This window comes from Argentina anserina, chromosome 7 (assembly GCF_933775445.1).
Source record: "Argentina anserina chromosome 7, drPotAnse1.1, whole genome shotgun sequence".
In the NCBI taxonomy this organism is placed as follows: domain Eukaryota; kingdom Viridiplantae; phylum Streptophyta; class Magnoliopsida; order Rosales; family Rosaceae; genus Argentina; species Argentina anserina.
This window is the reverse complement of record NC_065878.1, coordinates 8,647,855-8,663,147: the sequence shown is the minus strand read 5'-3', so window position 1 is coordinate 8,663,147 and position 15,293 is coordinate 8,647,855. Positions and strand designations below refer to the sequence as shown.

The window sequence follows — 15,293 nt, the reverse complement described above, 5'->3', positions numbered from 1 at the left end:
TCTTTTGCTGAAAAAAGCAAGGATCGGAATATATCTTCATTTTATTTGTAGCAAAGGATGTACGTCAACCGTTATGCAGATATGTACTGAAGCTCTTTTCACTTAGAACATCAACTAATGTGTCCCATCGATCTAGAGCTTGTGATTTATGTCCTTTTATTCTGCTATTTTGCCAGGATAAAATTGTTGCCTTATAAAGGGAATAAGAAGGTATTAGTCTGTCCTTAATTCGCCATATACTTAAAGCAATCGTTAAGCCTAGTTGTTAGCTCAAGTGGTAAAACGTACAAGAAATAGATAGTTTTCATTCGATTCATTTAAAACAACTAGATCACAATATTCATCAATTTACCAACCTGATTGAAGTTAACTTGATTTATATATTAATTAGGACGTCATTTGGTTTATAGTCCACGACATATAATAGTGACGATCAGAATGATAAACTAGTCGGTTGGATCGATAGATAAGTAGTGTAATGTCGATGGTTGGGTGCAAGGTATTTATCCATGTTACATATAGGACCAACCTTGACCAAATAAATTAGTTGCTGTGGTGAAAGGAAAATTCAGATGATGATCGAGTTGATGAGTAGCGTTTAGATCATCTCGATCTGAAATGAAAGATATGATTTGCTGGACCAAACCCAGAACACCTAACAGCAATTCTGTTATCTAGAAGTTACTTAAACAGATTATATGACTTGCAGTAATCAAACTCTTTTATCTATGAATTAGTTAGCCAGTCACATACCAAATATCGGAATTACAACGATATTTATAAGTTTCTACTATAGCGACTAAACAATAGAGTAATTAAGAAGCATATGTGTTGCGATGCATGGCAACTACTACCCAAAAACAAAACTTTCACATATTACTAAAGATGAGACATATTTAAACTTATGGCTCCGAGTGAGCATTCTTCTCCCGGTATGTCTCCAAAAATGTAAAACAAATGAGTCGTTTATGATGTCTTTGCAAGTTGGTGTTTGATAGAATACATCAGTTATTTAGTTGAGATTTATACTGTAATTTCAGGTTTTCTTTGTTGAATAGTTATATTGTGGAATTTAGGCTCTATATCCTCCTTGCATTATATGGTTTTAATAATACTAATGTATTAAGGACTGTTGTTCGGTCCTACTTCTAAAAAAAATATTCTGGACAACAGAATTAACCAAATATCATATATATCTTTGTATCAGTGATTAACGGAGACTACAAAAAAATTGAACACCTTTAACTGTGGTCATACCCCAAAAAATTCTTATATGCGGAACCCCACCACATGGTTATGGGCTGAGCAAATCACTTATCAGAAAATTATTTCAGTATTCCGATTTTACCCTCATTTAAATAACCATGATACCCAAAAAACCCCTGCTAAGCTTCTTATTGAGCAGCCCCACGGAAGAACTTCTTGCCATACCCCATGCTACGTTGCAGCGACATTTAGCAGGATCATGAGCTTTACTGCGCCGTGGGCATTGCTCAAATCGCCACAAAACAAAATGATTTGTGGGAGAGGATCTCTTCACCTTGGGTCCCACTAACTCTAATAATAACTCATTATTTCTTCTTTTTGGGTCTGACCAATTATAGATTACTTCTCGTTCTTAAAATTCCTCCAAAATTATTTATATCAATTTATTTTTCGAAAAGTCCAATAGATCATAATCATCATATTTGTTTTTGAGATGGATCGCAGTAGATACATATAAGTGATAAAAGGTCTTCTTTAACGAGTTGAGTGCTTTTTTCATTCATATAATAAAATTAAATAGCTCGTCTTCTTTATTAGAAAGCTGAATTGCTGTAATTTAAATAAAACGTGTGTTATCAAGCTCACCCAATTTAATTTTAAAAAAATAAATTTTGAAGTAGAATATTCTATTCAAATTTGCTCACACCCCGGAAGGGGTGATATCACCTCCCAATTAAAAACAAGCCACCTGTACCATAAGTTTATCACTTAATTATAGTTATCTTCTCAAAAATAAAAATAGTTAGTAACAATAAATTTCAAATTTTAAATTCCATTAATCCTCTCTCTCCATTCTGCCTTTTATGGCAGTATTCCTTGAGTATGATCTCCCTCACACCACCATAAGTCCATGACCAATTCTTCAAGAATTAGAGTGTTGATTTTCTAATGGACAAAATCTCTAGAGTGGTATCGGAATTGCAGGAATTGGGTTCAAGCTTCCTTATGGTGGTTGTGGATTTTAAAGAGTTTGGCATTAGAGGTTCAGAAATAGATTCTGGGTTTTTAAGGAATTTGGCATTAGAGTTCCAATTTTGTGAGTTTTAATTGATACACCAGTTTTGGGAGTTGAGTATAAGAAGGTGAGTGTGAAACTAAGTTTTGGGAGATGAGAGGATAATCGGCCATAGTTGTAGTCTTGTAGATCCGCCATAGCTGCAGAGTTTGAGAGAGAGAGAGAGAGAATAAATGTTTATTTTTATTTTGATAATTAATTATAGTTAGTCTATAATCAAGGTATCGGGCACTTTCGTACTGATATCCTCAAAAGACATGAGAGTTGTTTTTCTTTGAAACCAGGTCTTCTCCATCTCTATGAACTTTTCCTCCTGTCTCAGACGTTGGATTGCCTCGACACATCCTGAGCCAATTTCGGACCTTTAGGGAAAACCTGAAATGCCAAAAGTTGACAGCAAATTATTAGGCTGATGGATATGCTCTACTGACAGTGTGCCTCAAATATAATGCTCAACCATAACAAGCTTGATCATAACCAAATAGCTAAGAACTTTTGGATTTAACTTCATTTATGTATAGTAGATTAGTAGCAAACTAAAGACATGCATTTTTGGTGTTTATGGAGATAAAGAAGGATTGATCTGTAACAATGTCCCTATATTTTCAAAGCTGAATAGTTGGTTGCAGCCAATGCAATGCATTATTTCTTGGAACATATCGCGTTCCAATGCCAATGTAGGAAAACTTTCAACATGAGCCTTCCAAATTAGCCAGATGTGTATATGTTACACTATGACTCAAATGTGCGCTTTACATTTCCAGATTTAGTCTTACAAAAGCTCCATTCAAATGATCAAATGCGTCAAACATATTGATTAATAATTTACGAAATGTCTAGTAAGGGAGAGTTCACTCACAAAAGCAAAACCATTGGTGATAGACTGGGTTTTAATTTTCGAGTAGTCATCAGAATATTTTGCGAGGAAGATGTTGATGTATGGAATCTCGTCAATAATCCCAGAAGCACCATCGTGCTTGCTTCCTTTTGATAAAGCTTCAAGATACTCGTCACTTGAACGATATGGCTTGAGCTCTGTGAAATTGAAGTTCGATATAATTTCTAACGAACCTAATTGGTAACCTATATGGTCTTCTCTCGAGTTTCTGTATCTGTTTCACAGTCATCATTGATGCTAAAGTTGCAGTGTAAGTCGACGTTAATATAAGCACTACAAACACCCATATGATCACTACAAACCTTGCCAAATTTTTTGACAACTTCTCCGCTGTGAAATGAAGAAAGTTTTATGAGTTAGCATGTATTGAAGAACTGTCAGAAAAGTAGAATCCTAACATAATCACTGAATCTTATCAAAGCACCACTAGAACAACCAACAATGAACTTGCAGACAAGATTTTAATATATGAACCATGTAGAGGCAATAACTTGAAACTTAGGACGACCCTGTGTATCATTCAAAGGGCTCAGATACACACTTACTATATGCAAACACAAGAGTGGAGAAGGAGAACCATAATAAAGTTCCAATTTGTTCCCCTGTCGTGCCTTGGAAGCTTTCGTTGGTAGGATGCTCACTTACCCAGATAACAAAACCAGTTAAGATAAAGAAAGCAGCAGTTGTTATCCAAAGAGAGGTTGACAGAGGTTTAAAGAAAATCCACATGTTCGGTTTGGACTTTGGTACCAACCTATGTTGCACGGACACGGACACGGATACGGCGACGCGACACGGCGAATTTCAAAAACCTATCATCCGACACGGCTCCGATACGGCAAATTAATAATAATAATATATTTTTATATATCTAAAATAAATTAAAAATATCACTTTAAAGTTGCAAAACTCATCCATTACACAATTTTTCCAAAATGTCGAATTTGTTGTTTATTAATTTTTATTATTAAACTACACATCATTACGAGCGTATGAATATTTGCGGAATAATTTTCTGACATTCGGTTTATTTTCTAAAAATTTTAGAAATTTTTGTTTTTTTAGAAATGTTTAAAAGTACTTTCCAAAAATTCTTATTTCCAATTTTAAATTTCAACCGTCCATTCTCTTCCTCTTATCTCAGCCATTGGATCAACTTATAAATACCCAAAAAGTTTGCTTCCTCTCTTGTTTGTGCACCAATTATTGCTCCCACTTTGATGTTTTCCACAAGGACAAGGGCTGAATCAAGTAGCAGGTATATATTAGATTAATTAGAACTAGGTAAATCCAGAAATGGGAAATATTATTATTTATTACTAAAACCTTTGTAGCTTCTAAAGATATGTTATGGCATTTCACACTTACGGCTGTACAAAGACATGTGGCACTACAGGTGCAAAATAAAGGATTCTACTCAACTCCAAACGCCTTGAAATACAGTAAATTATAGAATGGCTCACCAGCTGACAGAGCAGGCAGTGGTTCACCTTTGGAATCCTTACTGTGGAGAACTACTCGTGTGCTGTAGTTATTGTGCAGATGGTAAAAATCAGAGAGAGCCATTGAAATACATCTGAGAATCATCTTTCCTTCCCTTGATCCCAGATCAAGAATCACTCCAACATGAACCTGATGCTCCACCACAACAAAATTAGTATCATTATACAGTTTCTCAATATCAGCATACAGGTGACCAGTGAGGCAACAGAAGGTCACAAACGCAACCATGACTGTTTGCCTCAACCCTCGTAACTCCATATTATCACTAACACATGATGTAATAGTAGCTTGAGAGATATATATATTATATACACACACTCTGAAAGGTTTGAGTTTGACCAAGTCATGTTGTTATAATCAAAATGCAGATATTTCAAAGAGATCAAGTCAATACCTTGTGTTTGCAAGCCATGCGACACCTCATTATTAACATCAGCTTCCAGGCTTCGAGATTAGAAGAGCTACAGGTCCCAAAGCTTACTCAAATAAAAGTCAATTCTGTTAGTACCAGGCAGTAGTCTATTTTTGCTGTAAAAATATGAGGTCAATTTTTTTTTTATTAACAGCAGAAGAGAATTTACTAAAGTAAAATGGTCCTAATGCCTGTCCACAGAAGAAGTTGGAGCCGAAAATCCCAGAAATTGCCGATTTTTCTAGGTTAGTGAGTTTTTGTTTAATACAGAACTGTTTTTTTTTTTCAAAATAGAAAAACAGTACAAGCTAGAGCCACTAACAGAGAGCTGTTAGGTTATTTAGATTTGATGCATTTTACATCTATTGAAGTAGTAAACAGATAATATCACCAAATTCCTGAGAAACAGTTGACTGAAACATCAAAGAGTATTGTAAACATAAAGTGGATCCAAAATATATTTTCTTCATGTACTATTCATTCTGGCAAGAAAAGCACCAAGGAAGTACAAAGTATATAGGACAGTTCTTATCCAAAGTCCTGCTGATATATTCCGGCATTGAAGATATGCTGCCGAAAAATAGACAACACCAAAGAGGCAAAGAAATAATCATCATAGCAATAACTACTGCACACTCTAATCTCTAATGAGCAACCTAATAAGTTAAAAAAAAAACTAATCTCTACCTATTCAATCTACGCAGTCACTCACAAGTATCAGTTAGAGAAAAACAAACCGTCACACTCGAGAGGCAAAATGAACAAAGAAACCACAATGGTAATCACAAGTCGAAGTAAATCACAACACAACACAAACCTAAAGCTTGTTCATTGGTTTGTCCCAAGTAAAAAAAAAAAACTATTATCATCCCACTTTGATCTCCATGTCTCTAACATGATGTTTTATATCCCCTCTTCAAAACTACCAATATTCTCAAGTCGCCAACATTGCTGGCCGCAACAATTAGATTTTGCAAAATCGACAAATAACAACATTACTAACATTTCCGATCAATCCAACCGGCTACTGCTTCCCTCTCCTTCGGAACTCACTCCACCCTCCGCCGCCGGTGGTGTCTCCACGTTGTCGTTGAGTTCTATAACCGCCTCCTCCTCCTTGTCCGTGGATTTCTCGCTGTCGAGCTCCTTGATGGCCTGTTCCTCGGCGGCTTTCTCGGCGCGGAGAATGGGCTCGTAGTAATCGGAGTGGGCCAGCATGCAGTCTTTGAGCTTTGACGTCATCTCGAAGCACTTCTGAACAATGTCCTCGTTTGTCTTCTCCGCTTCTTCTATGCAATTCTCCCACGCCTCGAAGCTCTCTTTGCAACCCCCGCCTTTCATGAACAAGCAGAACCCACACTCCCCCTTCTCCTCCTCATCATCCTCCTCTGCTCCGCCGCCGGTCTCTACTTGCTCCGCCGCCGCCGGTGGGTGTGGGGAGGAGGGTGTGGGGTCGGATTGGGGCTCCTTGGATTGGGTTTTGGAGGGTGAATCGGACATTGGGTCGGGGTTTGGTGGGGAGTCGGTGGGTTCTCTGTTAATGGAGTTGGAAGCGCCCATGGCTGCTCTAAAAGAGAAAAACCTAACCTTAGGGGTTTTGGGGGGAGTCGGGTCGGGTTAGAGGGTGCGGGCCTTGTTGGGCTTAAAGATGGGTTTTTACCCGAATCCGGGATTAGAGCTTGGTTTACAGGGCGACGGGTTTGGATTCGTGTGGCAGTGTCGGATGGAGTCGGGGTGTTATGTATGGAAGAAGGTCATGTCTTCTTGGTTGAAGACTTCAAACTACTTAAATAGAGATCTGATTCCAGCTTCTTCTTCTTTTTTCTTGTTGATCAAGCCAGTGAGCTTTTATCGAGGTTTACATACAGAACATGAAAAGGGGAAAAAGGACCAACTTGTTTTACAAGTAATTTCTGATGATCTTTTATACAAAAAGAGATCAATTCACTTAAGTTGAAACCTTCAGTGGTTTAGGAATTAGGACAGAAAAGGTTAAGGGTGTTAGACAATACCCTATATATATTAGGGTTTCTTATAAAAAAAATCTATTTTGACACATGAAATGAGAAAAAAGTCATCTAAGTTTTGGAAATTAGAAAAAAAATCAGTTTCCTAAATCTCTTATACCATTGCCACTGAAGTTTGAATTATTTACAAAATGCCACCGACCTCATGACTTTTCTATGTTTCAATCGCCGACAGGAAAGGGAAGATTTCCCATCGTAACCTTCTCCTCATCCCATCGTCGTCATTGATATGGCAGGTTAGGCCGCGTTGGTTATTCATCGATGTCGTTTTCATTGCTTGAATCGAAGGCGAAGGAAGAGATGAGGCACTGATTCGGTGGTTGGTCTGGGTTGGGTTCGGTTAGGCTACGTCGGAGAACATGGCGATTACGTCGGTGAAGATGGTGATTGGGTGAACGGAGTTTCGGGGTGCCCAAAAAAGATATTTTTTTTCGGGATACTGCTGCTTCTACTACTGATGCTCGTCGGAAGAAGATATTGAACGAGTTTATTGTTGTTGTATCACAATAGCTATCACATTCTCTATCACACTACCTATCACTGCAAAAAGTTAGTGTGATAGGTAGTGTGACAGCATGTGTGATAGCAAGTGTGACATGTAGTGTGACAGTGTGTGTGACAGTAGGTGTGACAGTGAGTGTGACAGATAGTGTGACATCGGCAGTTAATGTGATAGGCAGTGTGATAGCGGATGTGGCAGTAGGTGTGACAACAAATGTGACAGAGGGTGTGATAAGTAGTGTAACAACATATGTGATATGCCGAGAAGAAATGTCTAAATATGCGAAATCAAATTCAAATTCAAAGGAGATTGGTATGAGTATGTTCAGAATGAAGAGAATAACTAGAATTATAAAACCTTGAGCTCAGATACAAGTAGTGTGATATGGACTATGACATGTAGTGTGACAGAAGTTGTGACATGGGCAATGTGTGTGACAGTGGTTGTGACAGTAGGTGTGACATTTAGTGTAATATGTAGTGTGATAGTGGTTGTGACAAGTAGTGTGACAGAGATTATGACAGTTAGTGTAAGAAGATAGTGTGACAGCTTCTGTGACAGTGGGTGTGATAGCGGTTGTGATAGTAGGTGTGACAATTAGTGTAAGAGGTAGTGTGACAGTGGTTGTGACAGTAGGTGTGACATGTCGAGAGGAAATGTGGAAATATGCAAAATTTTGTTAAAATTCAAATGAGATTGGTATAAGTATTTTCAAAATGAAGAGAATACCTAGAATTAGAGAATCTTGAGCTTCGTTTCGCCGAAATTGCTTGGAGCACCGCCATCGATGGCGACAACCCTTTGCGATGGTTGTTGCGTCTTGTATGGTTGGTCGATTCGGAGTGGGTAGTGTATCAAATGAAAGATCGGAGCGAGATCTTTCTAACGGTACCAATTTTGTCAAAATTTATCGCCGGACGGGAAAAATATTGCCAGAATTAGAAAAAGAAGGGAAAAAAAGAAGAAAAAGTGAGAAATAGCAAAACAGTCTAGAAAATATTTTTTAATTGACTTTTTTCTAATTTTGTTGATCTTTTTTCTAATTTTCACTTAAATGTGGTGACCTTTTTATAATTAATTCATAAATAATGACTTTTTTCTAATATAAATTAGGAGATTATATTTTTTTATGCATGGGTTATGGGAGGTCTCTTTTGTACACCAATCAGGAGGGAAACTTTGTTGTTGATGTTCTTGTCAATCTAGGTCACAGTTGGTTTGGGAACGTATATAATTTTTATAGTCCTGTGATATGACATCTTTTAAATAAGATTGGCAATTGTATTGTTAGAAACTTGTGAGAAAAGTTATAACCTTGTTCTATTTTTCTCATTATCGCTAAAATTTTACATTACACAACTTCAATTATTTCATCCGCCATTCAAATATGGTAAAATTTAAAAAATGGTACATCGAGTATGGCAGACTGAGAATTAAGATTACTCAAGTTTTGAAATCGTCACATAAGTACATGAGTTAACGAGACCAACTCAAGATCGATACATGCGGTTAACTCATTTATGACGGAGTGTGTCATTATTAAATACATGAAGGGTAAACATGTATTTTTCGATAGCCAAGTGATATATCTTTCTCCTTCATCGTTTTTGTGCTCTCTCTTAGATTGTCAATTCGAATATGACGATCTAGATATCGAAAGCTACTAGAGCGCAAGTCCCCGAAGTTTTCCTCTGACACCCAACCCAGGGACACCCAACCCAGGATAACCCATCAAGAGATTTGGCTTCACCCACACCGGCCACGTCACCATTTGCGGCATTTCTTTCTCCGGCCATCACATCCAAGGTTGTTGCCGAAGACAACTCATGTCGTCTCTGCTTCATCCTCCATATCCTCGTCGATGTGGAGTTGGAGAGTAAGATAGAACAATCATCAATTGCGATTATGTTCATCTCCTCAACACCTATCGCATTGATAGTAGCAGTTAGCCCACCGCCCACGGGGTATTAGAATATAAGTAACGATGTTATATTGTAATGATTTACAAATTGGATTGTTCAGTAAGATACTCATTGGTAGGAATAAAGATTACACTTCCAGATGAATGAGGAAGTTTTGCAGAAGCTGAAGTATCACTTCAATTTTTCAATTTTTATTTCTAAATTGTGATGAAGTTGTATGTAGATTGGGTAATAGATTGCAGATCGGGATATATTGGTGATATATCCCTGATATATCTTTGATTTTTATAAAACAATATGATAAGTTCATTATATCGGTCAACCCAATAAATCAAGTCAAATGGCGATATATTGATGTTTTTTTAATTGTTTTTAAAACCATGTCGTTTTGAAAAAAAAAATTAAAGAAATGAATAGAAAGAGTCGTCGATATCATTCGATGACGAGAGAGTTTATAATGAGTGATCACCTCAATTTATCATTTAGACACCTATTTTTATTAATCAAAATTATTTATGTATTTTAATTATTAAAACAATCAAATATTTTTATTTTATGAAGTTTATTGGATACATTTTGAACTATAAGTTTTAATTTCTCAAGTTTATTTGGTATATTTTGAAGTATATGTTAATAAATTTATTAAATTTAATTAAAAACTAGTAAAAACGGTAAATTCGATATATCTCCGTTATATTCTAATTTTACAAACCCGATACGATACTAATAACCGCTATTTAGACAATTGGCAGCAAGTGGTACTAGAATTCCGGAAGCTCGGCATGAGAGACTCATATTTAGACAATTGCCATAGAGAATATAGAGACAAGATTTCTTTCGATCATTGAAGAGACGAGTGTGCCCTTGAAATATGACTGAAAACATGTACATGCATTAACGGAACAGATAACATAATGTACTTATATTGGGTTGAGTTTGTAACCACATGTACCACTATGATTTTTTTGAAAATATGGTAACCTTAATTCTAAGTAAGCAATACTTGGTGTACTCTTCTTAAAATTTTGCTTTCAAATATTAGTGTCATGTGAATAGTACATTAATGATTACATGAATGGCTGAAATAGTTTAATAGCATATTAATTATCTGCTCACTTGCACCTTGGTGCAGAATATAATTTTTTTTTGAAAGGAAATATAACTTTTCATTCAACCATCGTTCCACAAAAAAATAATAATATAGTTCTAGTCTTCTAGACTTAATAACTAAATGCCTAATAGCTAAGACCGACATTTCATCAGGTACATACCATGTTTTATGCAATTTAATTTTTATGAAAGGACCATGCTTTATGCAATTGAGCATGCAATGACTCCAGATTAATTTGAAACCACCATCCAAGCTTGTTTCGCTAGCCTAGATATAAATTCGATAAGCTCTTAAAATTTAAAAATCAAACCTCAATCTTATTTCTTTAGCATGGCCCATCATGCCACTTCTTCCAAGGAAATTTAATCTCCCAAGACCAAGGAAATTCCGCGCCGATATTCATGTCATTTTCTATAACAAATTTCTTTAACTCGTACAACTACCAATATTCATGTCATTTTGTTTGTTTTTTTTTAAATGAGGTTAGCTTTGTTTTTCATTTCATATGAAATGTACTAAATGTTGTGCATTAACTTAATTACGATAATTTGGTCATATTTCCATGCAACGACATTTGAAGCTGAAGGCAGTACAATTATAATTAATGTAAAATTCTCTAACTAATTAAATTAGCGAATTTGCTCGCTGGTAGGGATAATTGATTTATATTAACTCCAAACTACTTTTTAAGTCCTTTTTAAGTCTACCATTGAATTTCATGGCTCATAGAGGAAGTCAATTTGCCAACTACCATAAATTACCTACCAAAATTACCACATTCTATTTTATTGACATGTGTCCTCCCTCTAACCACGGTTAAACAATAAACATAAATAAATTTCTAGAAATAAATTTTTTTTTTATAAATAAACTTCAATAACAAATCGTATAGTACCTGACCACTAGGTATCTCTCTCTCTCTCTCTCTCTCATGTCTCTCTCCTTCCTTCGTTACTTATATTCATGAATCATGACCACCAGGTATTCTCGACCATGGGGAGATAATTCTCCTCTGTCTAAATATGTGAAGAAAAATCAAGAAGTAATCAATCGTATATTCTTTTCATTACCCAACTCTCTCTCTCTCTCTCTCTCTCTCTCTCTCAATGAAACATTGATATTTCAGTGTTAATTCATCGAACCACTATGACATAAATATAAACCCAGAAAAATATAAACCAAGGAACTTAAAACTTGATGTCTCCAACTCACATAAATTAAAACCCAGAACTTGGTTTATAAGGAAGTTAAAACTTGATGTTTCTAACTCTTTGGGAATTTGATTGTCATCGTATATATACGAAAATTTTTCGGCTCACCCAGTGAGCATTCACCCGTCTATAGTCAGCCACATATATAGTCGGCCCCACTTGTTTTCACTAACAGCATAACATCGCCGTCAAGTTGAAATAGGGATGGAGAAAAAAAAGTAGGTACCCATTGTTGGGTAAAAAAGAGCAAACTTTGTCGGTTAGTGGGAGGTATAATTGTGTAAATTGCGGTTTTATTTTCGGTAATTCCAAATTTTACCTTCTCTTATTAATAGGAAACTAATAAATTAAAATAATAAATAGACAAGTCAATTAGAATATTTTATCAATATTTCATGAAGCTTTTGTACTACATACTGAATTATGTCGTAACTTCAGAATTTAGTCAATTTACTTTAATACAGTAAAATATCATCAAATTAATACTTGATTAATTAATAATTTCGCTAAAATAATAATTTTTACCGGTTCCAATTCGGAGCCAACATGTTAAATTAATAATTCGCTAAATTTATAAGATAATCGAAATTTGAGAATTCATATAAACCCCAATCAAATATATAAATTAATAGTGCCATAATTTAAATAATAAAATTTAAAATTTATGAAGATTTCATTAGAGAATTCTATTAATATAATCATCATCAAATAATATAATATTTTAAACAATGTAATACATCAGGAAAACCAATATATTAATAAGGTATACATGATAAATTAAACAATATAGTGGATAAATAAAGTCAAAACTGTTCCGGAAGAATTACTATTATACCCTTATGTGTGTCTTAACTTAATATGTTTCCTATTATAAGATAGATTAGCATCTCCGTAATAGATTAGGACTCTAAATCATACGGGATTGTGGTATTGTAATGCCTATATATAGGCCCTCATATCATTCAATAATACACAATTATTTCATCCTGAAACACGTTATCACGCACTTTGCCCTAAAACCCTGAACTTTTAGAGCCCTAGAATTTTTTTTCTCTTCTCCACCGCCAGCCGCCATCGTCTCCGGCCTCCGACATCTTCCCGTCGGCGTTCCTCGTTGGCGCAGCCCCTGCCCGCCGCTGCTGCCCCCGCGACCTCCTGCCTGCAGCCCCGCTGCCTCTGCACGCACCCCCGCAGCCCTGCACACTGCCCATGCAACACCCCTGCAACACCCCTGCACGCACCCCCGCAGGGTCTCCTCCGCATTCGCTTCGCAAAAATATCTTTTTGCCCCGCAAGTCGCATCAAAGCATTCAAAATTGCTCCTCCCGCATATTCACGGAAGAAACGCGAACTCCACAAGAAATGTCTTTGCTCAAGAGAAGTTACTCTCGTCTTCTCCAAACCTTTAAAGCCTACCTGGATCCGAACCGGTTTTGCCCGATTTCAACAACAGTTGACCCGCCTTGGATTTGGACCTCTGGCCTACCGAGCCCAATAACCCTTTAACTCTATTTTTTTCCTTTTCCTTTTCGTTTTTCCTATTGATTTATTACATCGTTTGTTCACACGTTTAGTTTCTAACTAATTTTCACGTGCTCGTATAGGAAAAATAATAAATTGTTGTACCATTATGATGACATCCATGCCTGAGACGGACTTACTCATGCGCAATTCATGACATCAATACGAAGATCGAAAAAGAATTCATCAAGCAACTTCTTGCATGACGATCGATTTACAGAGCAATTTAATTATATGCGGTCTATTTGATAGACCAACAAGTATGTTTTTCTTAAAGTTGCTGCTTTTGAACATATATATATATATATATATATATATTATCGAGCGCTATTAGCCTTTTTCATGTCTTCTTTCCGGCATTTCTTATAACGCCGATGAGACCAAAGAGGGATATGATTCCGCTCTTGGTCAACATTTTTCGTGTGAGGGTCCTGGGGGAGTCACATTATTATTCAAACGGAAGAAATCGATTTCGTGTGGTTGTCTGAGTACACCGCTGTTTTGGGTGCGATCATGAGAATCGCCGATATGCATTGATTATTTTGTGACCATATACATCACAACCCTTCTAATTCCGGTTACATACTTGAATAGTTTTGATTATTCGAAACCTATACAGCCCTCGTTTCTTATGGATGCGTCGTCTTCGTGACTGTTAGTTGAATGTTTGAGTTTTCTCAAACTCATGTCTATAAATGATAATACCAAGGTCTACGTATTCATTTATTTGAGTTGAAATTCATTACTTTGAAACAGAACTATTTGTTGACAAAAGATCCCAAAAATAACGAATTCTATGGGACACACTTAAAGTGCTTCAATAAATATCTATGGCGTTGTATTACCAGAGTTGACCTTGAACCATGCTCCACATCCGAGAAACACATGCCATTTTTGGCACCTGTATCTATGAGGGAATTTTGGAGATGCATACGTAACATTCTTCCATTCTCAAGTAAGCACATTTTTGAGCCTTAGGCTAAGGCTCTGCTCGATCCGATATGCAAGATTTTGTTGCTACGGACTTTTGATTAGTCAATCTATTTTGACTATGTTTTCTGCTTACTATTTTTCAAGTATGACGTTGGCAACTTGGCATTGCCATGATTATTGCTCGACTTTAGCTTAAGTCGTCTATTGGAATTGGAAGCTTGTTTGTGTTGTATTAAATATTGGCATATTCAATAAAATTTCCCGTATTCCTTATTTACAAGATGATCCCGTGAGAATTTTATTTGCTTTGACTTAGCATGCATGGTCAACGTTTGCAACTCATATGGATTTTAAATTGGCCGCTTTTGGGTTACATGGGACCCCAATAGTACTACATTGTGAATTTAGACCTTAAATTTTGGAAAACGGACATCGGAACGTCAAAATTGACGTCATTTTTTCCGGTTACTGTTCCGGCGTTTCTGAAACGTTATCCGACGTATTAGCCACCTTCCGGCCACTTGCCGGTGGCACCATTCGGTTCCTGCCGGCGTCCCCTGTCGAACAACAGCCCAAGTCTCCTTGCTGGCCAGGTCCGACTGCCGCCAGCCGGTTTTTCGGCAATTGGCACCGCCGGTTTCGGCGAGTTTTCGACAATTTTTGCGTCATTTTTCCGGCATATTTCCCGCATTTTTTACTGCCACGTTTTCCCAGTCCAAATTTCACCCGATTTTGAGTTATTTTGACATGGTTTTCCGGTTAATTTTCCAGTTTTCTCCAAGTCGTCATGGGCGTTCTTCTTAGCAAGAATTATTGCAGTAGGATAATGGCTAGGAGGATTATCATAGCTCAAACGATTTTATTATTATTGGTGACCACCTACACCAAATGGATGGTTTTCCACCCTAATTGTTTGGTATTCAACTGCTCTAATACCATGTTTTTCCAACTCTTAAGTTGAAGAATGTAGTT

At 36.5% G+C, this 15,293-nt stretch overlaps 1 protein-coding gene across 1 annotated transcript; it reads right to left on the bottom strand.

Moving 5' to 3' along the window:
* Nucleotides 1-4,345: 4,345 nt before the first annotated feature.
* Nucleotides 4,346-6,689, bottom strand: LOC126802634 (uncharacterized). Its single transcript, XM_050530284.1, has 4 exons — nucleotides 6,098-6,689; nucleotides 5,077-5,158; nucleotides 4,643-4,811; nucleotides 4,346-4,421 (listed from the first exon to the last, which is right to left on the bottom strand). Exon 1 carries the CDS (start codon nucleotides 6,652-6,654, stop codon nucleotides 6,106-6,108), a length of 549 nt encoding a protein of 182 aa, XP_050386241.1. The 5' UTR covers nucleotides 6,655-6,689; the 3' UTR covers nucleotides 4,346-4,421; nucleotides 4,643-4,811; nucleotides 5,077-5,158; nucleotides 6,098-6,105.
* Between the last annotated feature and the right edge of the window lie 8,604 nt (nucleotides 6,690-15,293).

Coding starts and splice junctions, on each gene's coding strand:
- LOC126802634 (XM_050530284.1), bottom strand. CDS start 6,654: ATGGGCGCTTCCAACTCCATTAACAGAGAACCCACCGACTCCCCACCA.